We start from the raw sequence: 18,384 nt of genomic DNA, 5'->3' as shown, positions 1-18,384 counted from the left end.
TTACTTGTTTTTAACTCTATGGAGTTTTGGGATATTTTGTCTATTTTTGAATCCTTTTCATCCTGCCTGTATACACCACTTAAAAACATTTTTTTTAGTCATTTTGAGTCTTTTTGGTCATTTTGTTTCTTATTTTAGTAATTTTGTGTCTTTTTGGTCATTTTGTGTCTTTTTGGTCATTTTGTGTGTTTTTTGGTCTTTTTGTGTCTTTTTGTGTATTTGTTTAGTCATTTTGTGTCTTTTTTGGTAATTTTTTTTGTCTTTTTTTAGTCCTTTAGTCCAACATAAAATGTGATTTTGAATCTTTTTTTTAACTTTCAAAACACTATCATGCTCAATAAAAAATGTGAAATGTTGCAAATGTGAACAAAGGTGTCAAATATAACATATAAGAGGGTTCCATCCAGTTCTATCATTTTATACTAAATATATTTGAGCTTGTCTCCAGTTTTAATATATGTAGAGGCCTGTAGAAGCCCTGTGGGGTTTCTTGCCGCTACCTTGCACCTGCCTTTTATTGTTATTTCTTTATCCTTTTCTTCTTGTCTTTATTGTGCAAAATAAAAAAAACCTTCAAACTTCATGTTTCAACTTTTCCTTGCAGACAAAACCTACTTGCAGACTGCCTCCAGGGCTGTTTCGTGGTCACTTGCACGCTGTGTGCCTTCATCAGCCTGGTGTGGCTCAGAGAGCAGATTGTCCACGGTGGCGCCCCCCAGTGGTTGGAGCAGAACCCACCGCCTTTAGTTCCCAACCAGCCTAACGGTCCTGCACCAGCTAATGAGGTGAGATCAGCTGATGTTGCCAACTAACACTGCGTTTCCTCTGCATGGAATGGCTCGACTCAACTCTATCTGACTCACTTGTTTTTGGTTTCCCATGAGCAGAAGTTATGGATAGAACCCAGTTCTTTATTTAGAACCACCTCAGTCAAGGTTCCAAGCTGAGTCGATGCAAAAGGTGGAGTTAAAATACTGCAGATTACAGGAAATCCTGGCTAAACCCACAATTTCTTAGCAACCATCAGTAGGAACTGGTTGCCAAGGAGAGGATTCAGTAGCGTTTCCATCAACAAATTTCATTTTGGATATTCGCATGAGAAAAGCTTGATGGAAACACCAGAATTCAATAAAAACTTTAGAAAATGTGCATAACAGTTTTTAACTCGCTTGAGGTGGATTTTTTCTTTTACGAAAAATAGTAAATGTGCTAAACGGGAGATGGAAAAGCTTTTTTTTTTCAAATAAGTTCTGACGTAGTGAGCATTTAGCTCACATGACTGATCAGTTTTTTCTTCTCTGCCGGTCAAGACGAGCTGACATGAAAGACAACTATAAGTTGCCAAATTCAATGTTACTCCTGAAGACTTCTCAGATTAGCAATCTCTTTTTTTGTTGTTTATTCAGCTTTGTTTTGTTTTTATGGAAACGTCCCTAATTCGCATTTTCTTTCATGCAACATTTCAAATTTTTTAATGGAAACGCGGTTATTGAATATTGCATTGAAGATGATGTCATGGCAGTTAATGCGGCCTCCTTTTGAGGGCTTCTACAGGTGCATCTCAATACATTAGAATATGATGGAAAAGTAAATTTCCAGTATTTCAAGTCAAATAGCCCCAACCCAGTATTGAGTGCATATAGATGACATACATTTGGCCAACATTTCCATATTAAACATACTTTTTAAAATTAGTCTTTTGTAATATTAAATTTTTTTTGAGACACTGAATTTTAGGTCTTCATTGAATGTAAACCGTAATCATTATAATTAGAATACATTAAATAAATTAAGACATGAAATGTTTCATTCTGTGTGTAATGGATCTATATATTGCATTGTTTTACCTTTTTGAATTGAATTACTGACATAAATAAACTTTTCTGTGATATTCTAATTTATTGAGATGCACCTGTATCTGCAATGGAAAAGTAAAGGCCAAGTACTGGTACCAAAAAAAGAGAGTCGAGATGAGCAGAGCCAGACAGTTCAAATGGTAAAATATCTATTTTCTCCCTGTACACAGAGACAGACTGGTGTATTGACTCCCAAAACTCTATCACTAATGCACTTTGACATAGTTGGCACAATGAGGTTCATTTCTGTAAATGATAAGCCAGTGGAGTTTGTGCTTACCTAAGGCATTCTTAGTTTGACTGGGGTTATTTTTAAAAAATGTGTAACATGAAGTTTGATCAAAATGGACTTTTTGGATTTAGTGAAACAATGATTAACTTTCCCCCACACTCCCCCACACCAGTTTTCTGTGTTGAGTCACGTGTATTTTCTGTCTGCCTGTTCTGGCCAATACCGCTCTCAGAGGAGGCTTCAGGACAGTTATCTTGTCTGTGTTTACACAAAACCAAATGAGTAAAACAGTGCTCGCCAAATCATGTAAATCCTCTGCGGACTAAAATATCTTAGCTCCAAGTGACAAAGCAGTTTGGTGATTAGTTTTATTTCCCATGATGTACAGGTGCATCTCAATCCATTAGAATATGATGGAAAAGTCCATTTCCAGTAGTTCAAGTAGTTCAAGTAGTCCCAACCAAGTATTGAGTCATATAGATGGACATACATTTCTTCTGTGGTGTTTTTTCAGTCGACTACTCCTCCCAGAGTTTTGGTCGCACATACACAAAAAAGGTATCAAATCGACCGGCTCGACCAAGACAAGTGTGCTGTGTGTTTTCTAAGGGTTTCGAAAATTATTCGGCAAAAACACGCCAAAAAATCCCCCCAATGTAACCCTATGGAGAGTCTAGAGTTATGACATCGTCACGCAGAGTGTAGAGAAAGAGAAAAAATTGTCAAAAATAAATTTGAAAACTGCGCTCCAGGCTGCAAATGCCACTCTACAGAAATAATTTATACATAGAAACGTAGGAAAATTTGTCTTCTCACTCACAATCCTCTGGTAAAGCTGTCAGAGTTATAATTTGGGCGTAGGATGCACAGATGCGCCACCAACACGCACCAACAGCCTCATTGGCTCCCAAAACGCAGGAAGATTTCTGAAAAAGTGAGATGTAATCGTTTTTTTAGATCGCTCTAACAAAGCTATTTCTTCATTTTTCTTCACAAAAAACATATGTAGACGTTCAGGAAGAACTCAGGACGCTCAAAGTGAAGTCGGATCAAATTTCAGCCCGTCCACCTCTGGCTGCTGTCACTGTGCCGGAAAAAAATTCTACAGCAGCAGATCATTTCCGTTGATTGCTCTGCTCTGATTGGTCGACTCCACCTTGCCACCTGGTTACTTAGCTACCAAAGCCTAATTTATTGAGATGCACCTGCACATATGAGAAATGCACCTCTTCAAATTGAACAATAGGGTAAATGAACATGCAAGAACTCAAATATTACCTGTGTGTGGGCTTTGCTGTAGGTAAGGAAGTGTCATGTGTCGTCTTGTTATGTGATGATCCTGCAGGTTCCAGGTGGCGTCAACGCCCAGGCTGCTGCTGCAGACGCCCAGCACCCGGCGGACCTCGGCCCAGACGGGCTGGCACCTGCCAACCCACATGAAGCTGGAAACCACGAAGACGAGGATGAGCTCGATGATGAGGAAGAAGATGACGACGAGGAGGAAGACGAAGAGGATGAGGATGATGAGGAAGGCAGGGAAGAGGATGCTGCTGATGCCAATAATGGAGGACCAGGTCAGTGTGGACAAGAAACATGCGTGTTTGGGGTAGGGGTTGTTCACGATTATACCGGTATATTTTTTTTGATGAGTAAAAAAAATACATTTCATGATATTGGCAACATTCCTACTTCTTGATGTAGTGGGGTAAAGATTTCCCATTAATGACCTAGACCAGGGATGGGCAACTTAAATGCTGCAGGGGGCCACAATTTTTCATGGACACTACCACAGGGCCACATATAGGACCGTGTACTTAACCAGATATGATGAAACTGTAATTTTAAACATGTTTACAGTGCAGTAACTTAACATATTTCATGCTCAAATGCATGTATAACAGTATAAATAGGAATACAAAAGGTTTGAAGCAAATAAAAAACAACCACTTACTGTGATTTCTTATTTTATCAGTGCAAGAACAGCAGACCAACATTAATTGCAATAAGTAATTTTGTGCATTTTTACACTGAACTTTTAAGATTTCATGCTCAAATGCATGTAGTTGTACTGAGGGCCACTTCAAGTGAGGGTGCGGGCTGTATGCGGCCCCCAGGCCTCCAGTTGCCCATCCCTGATGTAGACTGTGGCGCCCGCCAGACTCTCATGTGCTGCGTTAACGTCACATTTCAAGCTACTGAAAGTATATCTGCACTATTCATAATATAAAGTTATTTTGGTTGTGTTGCCGTTGCTCAGCAGAGTGTCTGTCACCTGTCAGTCAATCAAAGCTGCAAGCTAACATTAGCTAACAATTAAAGTTGTGTTAATCACAATAAGCTACTATTACTTCCTGTCGCTAAACGCATGCAGCTTTCAAAATAAGAGCACAGTGTGTTAACAGAATCCACCACAGAACTTACAAGAAGTCTGTCAAAATAAGATGTCTTAAATAAAACATACAAGAACCCTTATTCTCCTTTTACAATAATTAATTAAAACAGGCAGAGATTAAGATCAGTGTATATGATGGAATAGTGGCATTAGAATGTGTGAGAGGCACCAAATTTGGGCTTTTATGAAAATAATTTCTGGTGTCTGGCTGCTTCATGTCCTAGTGGAAAACCCTGTTGACTGTGAAAAATGTTCTGTGAGGTGTTTGCTCACATTTAGCTCTCAAAGTGGATGAGATTGATGCATTTTATTTAAAAATGTACAAAATTCTAATACTCAAGAGTCAAGAGTAATTTTTTTGTATTTGGCAACTTGCAATTTACATTTTAGATTTATGATTGATTTTTATTTTGTTCTACATTTTTAATTTATTTATACAGACTAAAAAAATAATATTTTCTATATATTTTTCAGTATTTTGTAATATCGTCAAGAATATCGCAAAAATACTCTAATACAAAAATACTGAAATATCCTGATATTATTTTAGAGCCATGTCGCCCACCCCTAGTATGGGCTGGAATTGACACCATTCTTTCTTGGTAGATTAAGTTATATGGCCAGCTTACTTAGACAAGATAGAGATACAGAGAACGGTTTGACTGAGTACATGTATTTGTGTGAACTGATGTTTTTATTTATTAATGAATAAATAAGGTAAGGAAAAGTAACCTACATGGGGATGCAGCCACATAAGTTTTGTTTTCACTGCACATTGTTGGTGTTCCTCACAGTTTTCTGGGAAAAAAAAACACATTTTTTTCTCCTTGTCAGAAGATTTGAACTGGAACGCCCTGGAGTGGGACCGTGCAGCAGAGGAGCTGACCTGGGAGAGGGTATGAATCTATTTTTTGTCCCTCCACCTGCTCCATAAAGTGGTGTGATGCTGCTGGGACACCATGCCAGGAAAGCAAAGTGTTAGCAGGGTAGCAGTTAGTTGGCAGATGTATTTGGGCTAAAAGCTTCTGTGACAGGAAATATCCATCTTGGTGTGGTGTGTTTAAGCAGCTCTGAGGACTTCCACTCTCAGGGAAGCTGTTTGTAGCTTACCTGGCAAGAGTGTCTTCCTTTTTATACAAATAGAAGTTGCAGATGTTGTAATGGTAGCAGCAGTTGGTTAGAAAAAATAGCAATGTTACTATGTTAATTTCCTTGAAATGTGTTATATGGATCATTATGACATTTCTTTGATTTTCCCCCAGATGCTTGGGCTGGATGGCTCCCTAGTTTTCTTGGTGAGTGCACCCCTTCTCTATCTACTGTTACGTTACTGTTATAAGCACAGTTATTAGCATAGTTATTAGCTATTAACCACAGTTATTAAGTGTGCCTCAAAGGGAGACTTCGGAAAACATCACACAACACTCAAAAACAACTTCATGGCTGTTAAATCGTACACCGTACTAGGGCTGGGCGACATGGACCAAAATTGTCATATCCCAATATATTTCGGCTGAATATCTATATACGATATATGTCCTGATATTTTTATCACAAAGTGAGAGCAAATGTTCAGTCAAAGCCAAATATGACATGTCACAAGTAGTTTTATTGAAACATTTTATTTAAGTCAACATAAATACTGCAAAACAACAGGAGTAGCTTTTTTTTAATCAAAGCTCACTAAAGTGCACATTTAAATAAAAAATATCTTAAATAAAAATAGCCTATGAAATAAAATAGGCCAATCTTTTTCTGAAATAAATATATTTATATGAGAAAAAGAATAACAAACATTACACAAGAACTAAATATGACAAACCCTAGTAAGGGCAGCATTTATATATAAAGAAAGAAAAAAAATTGAACTATATCGATATATGCGATATGATCTAATTCCATATCGATATATTTTTTATATCGATATATCGCCCAGACCTACACTGTACTATGGATATGCATTGCTAAGACTCTGTCCTGATTGACAGGTCAAGGTAGTGACTTATCAATTACAAGGTACCCTGAAAAATTAGAAATCAAAACAACCGCAGTGCTTTTATTTTGAAGGCGATTAACATATGTGCATGCATACGCACCTGCACAGAAGTGCATTCAAATGAAATCATATCATCAAACTTTATTTATATAGCTCTTTTCATACATATGAATACAAACACAAAGTGCTTTACAAAAAATAAAAATAAAAACAGACAATAAAAATGACAAAACCCACCCCCCATCCCCACATACACATCTGTATGTACACATACACATACATGCACACACACGCACGTAGACACGCACGCACACAAAAACACACTCAGACTCACACACAGCACATATTGATTGACAGTGTAGTTTTGTGTTCCACAAAAAACACTGAGTTACGTTGTTGCTGAAATCGCATCTCGCTGATAAATAAGAGAAGTTCACATGGAATGTAGAATTTTTTACAAAACCAGAGCAAAACAAAAAAACATCAAAAACACTAATAAATCACTGATTTACTGTGAAACATACATTTTTTTTATACTGATTTGTGGTTTTAATGTGTGTTGTTTAAAATAAATGGAAAAGTGAGGTTTTACAATTTTTACTGCTATATTTGACTTACTCCACATTTAATATAGTCTTATCATAACATATATTATTACCAGTAACAGCTCAAAACCATGTAATTTACTGCATTTTATAAAATGATGAAATTAATATTGAGCAGAATTAAGTTCAGAGCATTGGTCTGGCCCTTCGCAGTATCTCATGTGGCCCCTTGGGAAAATTAATTGCCCAGCCCTGCCCTAAAGCATACGCTTCTTTTCATCTATTTTACTCTAAATGGGACAATCATTTACAAATTGAGTAACACATAGTAAGCAAGTGAGAAATAGGGTCGTTTCTTTATAGACCTCTATGCAATCAGACCGTTTTTGTTGCAACCAGTGGAGTCGCCTCCTGCTGGCCATGAGAAAGAATGCATGTTTTTTTTTTTTAAAAAACAACATTTTAATAAAGATTTGTTTTTATTAACAGAAGCTCTTATAGTATGTTTATGATGTACAGCAAGCATCTTCTGATTGTTACATTGAAAGTTGTATTTTACAAAAGGAACAAAGAATGCATGTTTAGGGCACTTCTGCAGGAATTTCATTTCAACAACCTGATTGGGATTATATGTTGACATAATGCAGACTCAGCCTCCATACAGATAGAAATAGTTTGAAAGTAACCTTGTTGTGTCTCTTTGTGTGTCCTTTCTAGGAGCATGTGTTCTGGGTGGTGTCTCTCAACACACTCTTCATCCTGGTCTTTGGTGAGTTCAACCTGCAGTGTAGTGATGGTGTGTCATTGTTTTATAGTATCAAGCCTTTGGTGTACTATTACCATTGATTTTCCCCATTTTTGAACAGGTTATCCACCATAATTCAGTCATAACAAGACAGTCCTGTCTTCATTGTATACTAGGGTTGTCACTTTACTAAAATTTTCAACTCGATACCGATACTCAGGAAAATATTCGATACTTGATACCATTTTTCGATACCACAAGGATAAAAACAAAGACCCCAAAATTTAACAGAAATATTTTTAACAACAAGAAAAATGCAAAATGTAAAAATTAACAGAACCACAGGTTAAATATTTATAATAACACAAAACACAAAACAGTTGTGCAGAAAGAAACTGCAACTATGATAACAAGCTTCAGGTCTGAGGTAGTGCAAAAAATAAATAAATACAATAAACAATAACAATTAGAACAATATGAGGCAAGCTTGATAAGTCGACTTTTCTCTGCTTCATTCTGGGACTTCAAGAGAGAAAATAACACTTTTCATCGATACTTTTGAAAATGAGTATCGTATCCGGATACAACGTTTAAGTATCGATACATTTTTGAGTATCAATACTTTTGACAACCCTATTGTATACACTCCATTAAACTACAGGTTCTAACCAAACTACATGTATTTCCCTCCAGCGTTTTGCCCCTATCACATCGGCCATTTCTCAGTGGTTGGACTTGGCTTTGAAGACTATGTAAGTACATGGAGGGGTCTTTGTTCACTTTGAATTTCTTAATAGTATTTGGGTTAATCATGCACTGGTGGCATTTTTTAAAAAGATGATATTGTTTCTGGTTACAGATCAAAGCGTCACACTTTGACGGCCTTGTCACCACCATACTGGGGTACATCCTCCTGGCTGGAGCGCTCATTGTCTGCCATGTATCCTCTGTATACAACCAATTATTTTGTTATTTTAATGTGTCATGCATTAACTACTTATACTACATATACATTTTCAACGGATTTCCATTACAGCATCAACAACGCATCAAGGCTCTCTGGAGATTTTCTCTTTTTCGGGACATTCTAGAGAAAATCCCTGTAGATCAGCAGTTTGTGAAATAATCAGAGCAGCCCGTCTGGCACCAACAACCACTTTCAAAGTCCCTAAAATCAGCTTTCTGATGCTCACTTTAAACTTCAGCAGCTCATCTTCACCATGTCTACATGCCTAAATGCATCGAGTTGCTGCCATGTGATTGGCTGATCAGCATTAATGAGCAGTAGAAGAGATTTATCTAATATTTTGCGAAAGAGCAGAAAGTAAATTTTAGTTTAAATGAAATATTCTCGTGAGAAATACCTTCTTTAAATCCATTCTGAATGCTATTGAACCTTAACTGTGCATCCTTTAGGCGTTGGCTTCATTAGTGAAGTTCCAGCGGTCCAGACGTCTCTTGGGCGTCTGCTACATTGTTGTCAAGGTAAATTACAGATGCAAGATTGGAATGTTTTGAAAAATCGATGTTTTTCAACAAAGCAGTAATTTGGTAAATTATGATTACAGGAACAAATGATGATAACGGAGACTAAATTGTGTTTGTATTTTTCATGTGCTGCAGGTGTCCCTGCTGGTTGTCATGGAGATTGGTTTGTTCCCGCTGATTTGTGGTTGGTGGCTCGACATTTGCTCACTGGTAAGACAATCGTACAAAATAAACTCAATTAAATGTAATTATGATGATGCAGTGAACACAAATATGATGGAATTTGATGACTCTTTTACTTTTTTTACCCTTTTATTTTTCTTTTCTATCTGTTTTTGGATTGAGTTTTTATTACCATTTTATTGTTTTACTGTTTTTTCAGTATTTTATTGTTTTTATTTATAACTATTTGTGTATGATTTTATTCTATTTTAATAACTGTACAGCACTTTGGTCAACTGAGGTTGTTTTTAAATGTGCTCTATATATATACTTTGACTTGACTTGACTTGACACTTTGATTAAAAAAAACATAACATGTTATATTTATTGGACAAAAAGTTTTGTCATTGGTATTGAACTCATAATAAAGCATGTCCTTTGTTTATAACAGGAGATGTTCGATGCGACTCTGAAAGACAGAGAGCAGAGCTTTGACTCGGCCCCTGGCACCACCATGTTCCTCCACTGGTTGGTCGGCATGGTCTACGTCTTCTACTTCGCCTCCTTCATCCTTCTGCTCAGAGAGGTGAGTGGAGGAGTCATGAGTTGTCATTTTTGTAAAAAAACAAAAATTAGGGATGCTCCGATCGATCGGCTGCCGATCGTTATCGACCGATATGGACCCTAAACAGGTTGATCGGTGGGCTCTCAAAGTGTCAGAAAAGCCGATCGCATATTAATATATATATATATATATTTTTTTACACGAGACTGTTTTTCTCTGCGTGACGTTAATTATATGAGACTGTTTTGTTTTCTGCGCGTGTCGTAAATTACCCGCGACTGTTTTTCTGCTTTCATCATGAATGAAACTGGCAGCATGACTTCTCCGTTCTTGAATTTTTTCACAGTTTCCGAAAAAGATGTAAAATTCGCTGTTTGTGTGGGAAAAATAGTATTAGATTCTTGATATTTAAACAATAAACATTAACAGCACAGTGAATTAAGTCATGTCTCATTACAAAGTATTTTGCATGACAAGTATCTGACTGACTCCCAATCCACGTTCTATTGTTTCTTTGAAGTTTCTCTCACTACTCTGTAATGTTTGGATCATGTATGTTAATTACATTAAGACGCGACTTCACCTGTAACAACCTCCTGTACTTTGATCATATAAGTATCATGTAAGCACTGTATAAAAGTATGGAAAGTTTCTTCTGTCGGGAGAGATTGCTGAGAACTCTCTCCGTGTTGCACGTAACTAAAGGCTTTGATTGATCACAGCGGCTTGCTGTATTTTTCTTCAGAGACTTAGAAACACTCTCAATATTTTGGGAAGAAATTGCAACTACATTTGCAAGACATGCGACGCCGAAATTCCAAGAGGTGGTAACCAACAACGACAATTTAATAAACCTAACCTTATCCGACATTTGAGAACGCGCAACACAACAGAATACGGCGAGTATGAGAAACAAGCCCGGGCAAATGGTTAGACGCCAGGAGCCTTACAGCAGGGACAGTAAAAGGTGGAGGGATATAACAACAAAGCTTATGGAATTCATTGGACTTGACGAGCAGCCTCTTTCAGTGGTGGAAGACACGGGGTTCCCACAGTTGTTATCGTTCCTGGAGCCACGCGTGATCGGATCGGCCCCCAAAAATGCTAAACGGCGCATCCCTACTAAAAATGTTAAACTTTGACATGATTTTGTGGTTGCAGGTGCTCCGGCCAGGTGTGTTGTGGTTCCTGAGGAACCTGAACGATCCAGACTTCAACCCAGTCCAAGAGATGATCCACCTGCCCATCTACAGACACCTGCGGAGGTTCATTCTCTCTGTGGTCAGTAAAGTATACTCCTCCTCTGTTCCATCTAGAGGTGGGGAAAAAAATTGATACAGCATAGTATCGAGATATTTTGCCTGGTGATATTATATCGATTCATGGCTCATGATCACTCAAGAATTGATAAAAATGGTCAAAAATCCTTCCAAAATATAATATTAAGACACCTACACCTTGAGCAACACCACAGAAAAACCCATGCTGTGATTTGGTACCAAAAGTTTTTGACATTTTGGAGATTTTTGCAAGAATTACATTTTTCAGCGATTGAACAGTGAGCACTTCTGTTCTGGAAACTGCTGAGAAACCCCCTTTTGGTCATATTTGTTGTATGAAAATCGCTCTTTATTACATAGCTATGTCAGTGTGGACACAATTAACTGTTCAGACCTATTTATTATAGAGCCTCTTATATGTCAACTTTGATTTGTTGTTTTGTGTGTGTTTCCAGGTGGTGTTTGGCTCCATAGTTCTGCTGATGCTTTGGCTGCCAATCAAAATCATTAAACTTTTCTTCCCAACCTTCCTGCCCTACAACGTCATGCTTTACAGGTCCACACTTTCAGTATCTCAAAGCTAAAGATGACATTGTCTATTCAGGCATAACATAAATAGGATGCTGCTAAAAGTAAATGAACTGCCATTCCTCGTTACATTGACGGTTTATACTAAAGATAATGAGTTTGGTTTCTGTTCCGTCTCTGCAGCGGCGCCCCCGTCAGCGAGCTGTCTTTAGAGCAACTGTTGCTTCAAGTTGTTCTGCCGGCGTTGCTGGAGCAGGGTCACACTCGCCAGTGGCTCAAACGGCTCGTCCACGCCTGGACGTACACAGCTGGATACATGCTGTAGGCACAACTCACACACACACACACACGCATTGCAACTTTGGATATAAAATAGCACAATATCATGCATGTGTAACTTAACAGCTGGTGGATGCCTAAAAGAATGTAAACAAAGGGATACAGCAGCTGATTTAACCCATTTAGGCCTAAAACGGCTGGAAAAAATGCCTGTAAAACCTCTGGCCGATTTTAAAATAACCCCCTAAAACCTGAAGTTTTTCTGGAAATTCAACAGAAGTGTCAACATCTACTAAATAATAGATTTTTCAGCCTCTGTAGCAGATAGTGTGGTTGTATGAGGTACTTACCCAAGGTCAGTTTGTTACCTGCAGTAGATGATAGTCTGTGTGTTCCCAGTTTGAACCAGATGCACCCTGCAGACAGGAAACAAATGAATGAATTGCTGCAGACAGGGACTGCAAAAAAAAAAAAAAAAATTTAACCACAAAAACAAAGGCCCAACTACGCTATATTTAGAATGCGTCCACTGATTTTTGTTGCCTCACTGCTATTTCATTTGGCACTACTTTTTCTGAACCGTAGACGTTCAGTGTTCCTACACACAAGTGCACCTCGACAGATCAGCTGATTTGGTCAGAATGGCGTGAGAATAAGGTTGGGAATAGGCGTCTTTCCACTGAGTACTTTTTGGAAAGCGGATGAGTGTTTTGGCTCGGCCCACTAGTTAGTTCCCCTCGGCCTCTGTTCCCATTCAGGTACGTTTGTAGCAGCTAACCAACAGAGTTAATGTGACAACAGACCAACGCGGCAAGCAGTGCTGCCAACTTAGCGACTTTGTCGCTATATTTAGCAACTATTTAGACCCTCTAGAGACTCTTTTTCAAAAAAGGGGCTAGCGACTAATCTAGCGCCTTTTTCTAGTGTTTTTGGAGACTCGTTCCTACTCTTTCCTAACGAGTAGCAGGCGCCTGTCCCAAAGCATCCTAGTCTCTCCCAGCTGCAGTTAAAGTAGGAGATGTTACCCCTCAGCGTCCAGTTTGCACCAGTCTGCAAATGAATCACACATGCACAAAATCCCCGCCTAAACCGTATCCAATCAGAGTCGACTAGTCAGTAGCGGCTCAGAAAGTACCGACCCGAGGCAGGTACTTTCTGAGCCGATATCTGAGCCGCTAACCGGTGAAATTGGGCGGATCTTCTCTCCAAAGCCACACCCATAGCGGCTCACGAGAAGGAAAAGTACCGAACGGAAATGCACCTGATGTGAAAAAATATTACAGCATAAAAGCAACACTGTTACTGCAAATAAGCCCAAAGAGGAATGAAGGCAGAACATTGCTAGTGTTAAATGTTACACTTAATAATTGCATTTAGGTCTGACACTGTCCCATAATTAAGTGTTTTTTTTTCATTCGGTTTGAATGTTGACTGTGATAAATAACAGGAGACTAATAAATATTCTAATCAGTGTTCTATTAGCTGTATTAGACTTTAGCGAACTGGAAATAAGCTAAATGGGAACATTATGGTTTGAGGAAATAATACCACGATTCATATGTAGTAACCGTCACACTGATTAATAATACCACAAACTATTAATGCTACCTCATTTTAAAAGAGGCTCATTTTAGAGACTGCGTGGGTAAATGACAACGTAACACTACAAACATATTCCGTGAGAGCAACAACAGCCTCACATCTGGATTCTTTTCGGGGGTTATTACAGATTTATCTGCCCACGTTTTGATTGTTTTACCTCGCTGGGGTACACAAGACAAAAGCTTGGACCAGTTCACCAAACTCTTTCCCACCCAGAGCATCATATGGCATGTGGATATGTGATTATGGTGAATCGGTGACAAAGTGTGTGCCACAGATAACAGACCACAGTTTTCACATGATGCAGTTAGAAAACCTTCAAATTATAGAGCTTTGCTTTGTCATAATGTCACTCCACAGTCATAGTAATAAGACACAGTAATGACTCACCAATGGCTCCTCCACAGAGACCTTCACTCCTACCTGCTTGGGGACCACGAAGATGATGATGAACATCAACTAAACAACAACCTCGGTCGCCATAACAACAACAGGTTCCCTGGCCTGGGGGAGGGGCTTCACGCTGCCCATCAGGCCATTCTGCAGCAGGGCGGTCCTCTGGGTTTCCAGTCGTACCACCGGCCAATCAACTTCCCCCTCAAGGTAACTCGCATTGTTTTGGTTAGTCATATTACAGAGTTTCCCATTAATTACCTACACTCTGCAGGACTCTAATCTGTCCCGCCAGACTCCTCTGTGGTACGCTAACGTCACATTTTTTTTCAGAAATTTTTATTGAGTAGGATAAACCCCTTGAGAGGAATCCTCTCGTTTTCGAGGGGGTCCTAAAGTACTTTACAAAACAAAACACTCAACAATTTACAGACATACAACAACAAAGACAACAGGCATCAACACAAACATAGAAAAAATTAACACAAGAATGAACACAACCTCTAAATGGCCACAAGTTGGCCATAACATTAGCCTAGTAAAACTGAAAGAAGTAACATAATATTATTGTAAATTGAAATTGCAGTGTTAAAGAAAAAAGAAAAAAAAATTGACATAACATTATCTGAAATACGTGCAGTTTCACTCAAAATAAGAAGACAGGGCATATTTAAAACTATGACAAGATGTCAATGATCATATTTCAAGCTGCTGAAAGTATATAATTAAGTATAAAGTTATTTTGCATTTTGTTGCTGTTGTTCAGCAGAGTGCCTTTCACCCGTCAGTCAGTCAGAACCCGACTCCCACCTCTCCATCCTCCTCCTAGACAAGCGCGTGCATTCATACACTTACACACGCACTGAATATACCGAGCTGCTGTGTCTGTATCAGTCCCGTCCCGACATGATCGCTCTGTGTCTCACCGTCTGCGTGTGAATGCGCCGAACTAAATCCTATCAACCTGTCCGGGCCGTCAGAGGTCCAAACACACACTGCTGCATACGCCGTTCGGTTGCAGTGAGCTAACATTAGCTAACAATTTAAGTTGTCTTAATCACACTTATCTGTGACTTGAATAACTTCCTGTTAATAAAAGCACAGTGGGCTAACCGAATCGACCACATAATTTACAAGAAGACTGTCAAAATAAGATGCCATAAATTAAACATAATAGAACCCTCATTCTGGATTAAAATAATTCTTAAAATATGCAATCATTAAGATCAGTGTATATGATGGAATATTGTCATTAAAATGTGTGAGAGGCACCAGATTTGGCCTTTTGTATTCTATATCCATCCAGTATATCCTGTCACTGTTAAATCTTCAAGTAACCTTGTACCTGTACAATTTATATTTTTGTTCTTTTGTGTTTTTAGATCATTCTGCTGGTCGTCTTTATGTGTGTGACACTGTTACTGGCTAGCCTGATCTGCCTTACACTGCCGGGTAAGTTGCTGACTTTCATTTTCCTCTGTCCAGCTCTCAGTCATTCAAGTCAAGTCAATTTATTTCTATAGTGCATTTGCAGATGGCTGAGCTGCACAAAGTACTTCACATAAAAGTGCATGAAGTGCAATAAAATACAGGATTGACAAAGGTAAAAGAAACAAAAAGGATTAAAAGACATTGCGTGCAAGAGTTAAAATAAGGAAAAAAAGGGAAACTGAGGGATTACATGGGGACACTGTTCCCTAGCACTCGCAAGAGGAAGACGTTAATCGAAGTCAAGAGAAAAGAGGCTCCAAGTGAGACTTAAAAACATTCAGGACTAAGCTGCACGGATGTGGAGGGGGGGCAGGTCCAGAGTCTGGGGGCTGCTGCTGCAACGGTTCTTGTCCCCTTGTTTTTAACCTGAACCTGGGCACCTCCAGCAACAGTTGGTCAGCTGAGCGTAGAGCTCTGGAGGGGGTCTACAGGTACGTAGGGGCCAGACCTTGGAGGGATTATTAACAGTCAGCAGAAGTTTGTAGTCGATGTGGTAGCAGTTGGGGAGCCAGTGGAGCGATGCGATTCTTCACACTTCCATTCCTCTAAGGCCGCGTTCAGACTGCAGGCGAATCTGATTCAAATCAGATTCCTACTCAAATCCGATTATTAGGGTTGACTGTCCACACTGTTTTTAGCAAGTGTCCAAATCGAATATGGCTCTGTTCAGACTGGGCCACATTATCGACTGATCTGACAGGTTGCCATAGAAACGGCGTCAGAGCGTCTGACGTCATATAATTGCGACAGCGACAAGAACAACAACAACAAACAAGATGGAGGCAGGTCACCTCAGTATATTGGCCTCATCACTGTCCAGTAGAGGTGCAGAACATCTCAGACGCACCAGGGGAGAAACCGGGCGGATGGACGCCCCCGTCGGGCCCATATGAGTCGGGCGCGGCTGCAGGTGGACACCTCGTCTCCGCGAAGAGTGACGTCACGGACAGTCAAAACCAATCTGAGTGTTTGGAGGTTCAGACTGAGACGCATCTGTCCAAATGCAATCTGAAACTACCTCCCGGAGGTGGTTTCGATCCGGTTTGCAAAGATCTGATTTCATGTGATTTGTGACTGTTCAGACTTCAAAAGAGCCATCCAGTTCCAATCTGGATGGGCTAAAAATCTGATTTTGGCTGGCAGTCTGAACGAGGCCTTAACTGTCTACCGCCCCTCTCTTCCAGTGAGTGCGGGGCGCTGGCTCATGTCGTTCTGGATGGGCAGCGCCATGGTTCATGAGCTGTACACGGCAGCCAGCGGTCTGTACGTCTGCTGGCTCGCCATACGAGTCGCCACGGTGATCCTGTCCTGGATGCCACAGGGACGGACCATCATCCTGCTCAAAGTCCACGAGTGGACTCTCATGGTAATTCAATTTTCAATTCAACTTTATTTATAGAGCGCATTTCATGCACAAGGCAGACTCAATGTGCTTCACAATGTATATACATAATTACAGTTAAAAAAAAAAAAAAAAAAAACACAGAAAAACAAACAAACAATTAACATTTTTTTTTTTTTTAAATGTAATGTCCCCGTCCTCTCAGCCAGACGCTAAACTGCCCCCCCCCCCCCCCCTTCATTGAGTGGTGAACTTTGATGTGATACCTTGTTGTGAACAGATCGTAAAGACCGTTGTGGTGGCCGGGCTGTTAGCTGGCGTGATTCCTCTGCTGTTGGGTCTGCTGTTTGAGCTGGTCATCGTTGCTCCTCTCAGAGTCCCACTGGACCAGACGCCCCTCTTCTACCCCTGGCAGGTAGGACTCATGAGTCTGTGTGTGTCAATTGAAGTGATTAAAATCTTACACACTATTTGATTGTTTCCATCGGGTACCCCTTTTCGACCAACGCAAACCTAGTTCTAGTGCTGGTTCACAGTTGGCTCTTTAGCCTGTGCAGAGCAAGTTGAACCACGTAATTACTTCACTGTATGTGTGAGTTTTCCTGTCCGAGAGCCGGTTCTTTGACTGTCGAAGTGTTTCGAGATTAGACAGTGGCTCTGAACCATGAACCATGAAAAGGGGTATGAGAAATCAGACTGTTTGTTCACACTGGTCAAAAATTCCTTTAATGTTTTAGTGTGTTCACATGTTGTCAGAAGTGCTGGTTATCCAAACTTTATACTCTTTAAGTACAGACAAAAAGTGTCGACACATTTCAAACAACACCAGCTGGCGTTCAGTAACTCGACCTTGATACAGTGATTCTGAGCAGCTGCTTTGTTTTTGAGACAAAGTTCATTGTGTCTTGGTTATTTTTTTGTGTGTGTGTGTGTGTGTGTGTGTCAGGACTGGGCCCTGGGTGTGCTCCATGCTAAAATCATTGCTACCGTCACTCTAATGGGTCCTCAGTGGTGGCTGAAAACGGTCATCGAGCAGGTCAGTCAATCCATCTACCTTCATTTAATCCATGACATGTAAATACAGTGTACAGCTGCTGTAGGGGAAATGTGTGGAAACATTTCTAAAATGTAAATGTTGTTCACTTTGGATTAAAGGTGTTTAAAGCCTGCTTATAATTTACTGTCTGTCCATATTTTAACCCTCTGAACCCCATAACCCACTGGCAGGGTTTAAAATGCATTTACAGGTAAATCTAAAAAAATTAGAATATAATGAAAGACTTCATTATTTTTTGTCAATTATTTCAGAAAATGAAACTCGTATATTATATAGATTCATTACACATAGAGTGAAATATTTAAAGCCTGTATTTCTTGTTATTTTGATGATTCTGGCTTAGAGATAATGAAAACACAAAACTCAGTGTCTCAGAAAATTGGAATATTACATAAGATCAATAAAGAAAAGGGATATTTTAAACACAAATG

At 39.4% G+C, this 18,384-nt stretch overlaps 1 protein-coding gene across 2 annotated transcripts in view; it reads left to right on the top strand.

Moving 5' to 3' along the window:
• LOC131980679 (E3 ubiquitin-protein ligase MARCHF6-like) overlaps window positions 1-18,384 on the top strand; it is a 29,432-nt gene that overhangs the window by 5,381 nt on the left and 5,667 nt on the right. Inside the window, exons 6-23 of one of the 2 annotated variants that reach the window (XM_059344961.1) lie at window positions 605-785; window positions 3,434-3,662; window positions 5,318-5,376; window positions 5,743-5,775; window positions 7,739-7,790; window positions 8,460-8,518; window positions 8,626-8,706; window positions 9,183-9,251; window positions 9,390-9,464; window positions 9,868-10,002; window positions 11,143-11,262; window positions 11,717-11,817; window positions 11,973-12,110; window positions 14,078-14,273; window positions 15,446-15,515; window positions 16,739-16,920; window positions 17,177-17,311; window positions 17,843-17,932. In XM_059344961.1, the coding sequence (XP_059200944.1) occupies window positions 605-785; window positions 3,434-3,662; window positions 5,318-5,376; window positions 5,743-5,775; window positions 7,739-7,790; window positions 8,460-8,518; window positions 8,626-8,706; window positions 9,183-9,251; window positions 9,390-9,464; window positions 9,868-10,002; window positions 11,143-11,262; window positions 11,717-11,817; window positions 11,973-12,110; window positions 14,078-14,273; window positions 15,446-15,515; window positions 16,739-16,920; window positions 17,177-17,311; window positions 17,843-17,932 (2,005 nt within the window). Of the gene's footprint in view, window positions 1-604; window positions 786-3,433; window positions 3,663-5,314; window positions 5,377-5,742; window positions 5,776-7,738; window positions 7,791-8,459; window positions 8,519-8,625; window positions 8,707-9,182; window positions 9,252-9,389; window positions 9,465-9,867; window positions 10,003-11,142; window positions 11,263-11,716; window positions 11,818-11,972; window positions 12,111-14,077; window positions 14,274-15,445; window positions 15,516-16,738; window positions 16,921-17,176; window positions 17,312-17,842; window positions 17,933-18,384 lie in introns of both variants that reach the window. The other variant, XM_059344960.1, reaches the window with a different exon arrangement.

Source organism: Centropristis striata, chromosome 11, assembly GCF_030273125.1.
Source record: "Centropristis striata isolate RG_2023a ecotype Rhode Island chromosome 11, C.striata_1.0, whole genome shotgun sequence".
NCBI classification, from domain to species: Eukaryota; Metazoa; Chordata; class Actinopteri; order Perciformes; family Serranidae; genus Centropristis; species Centropristis striata.
This window is presented reverse-complemented; position numbering and strand designations above follow the sequence as displayed.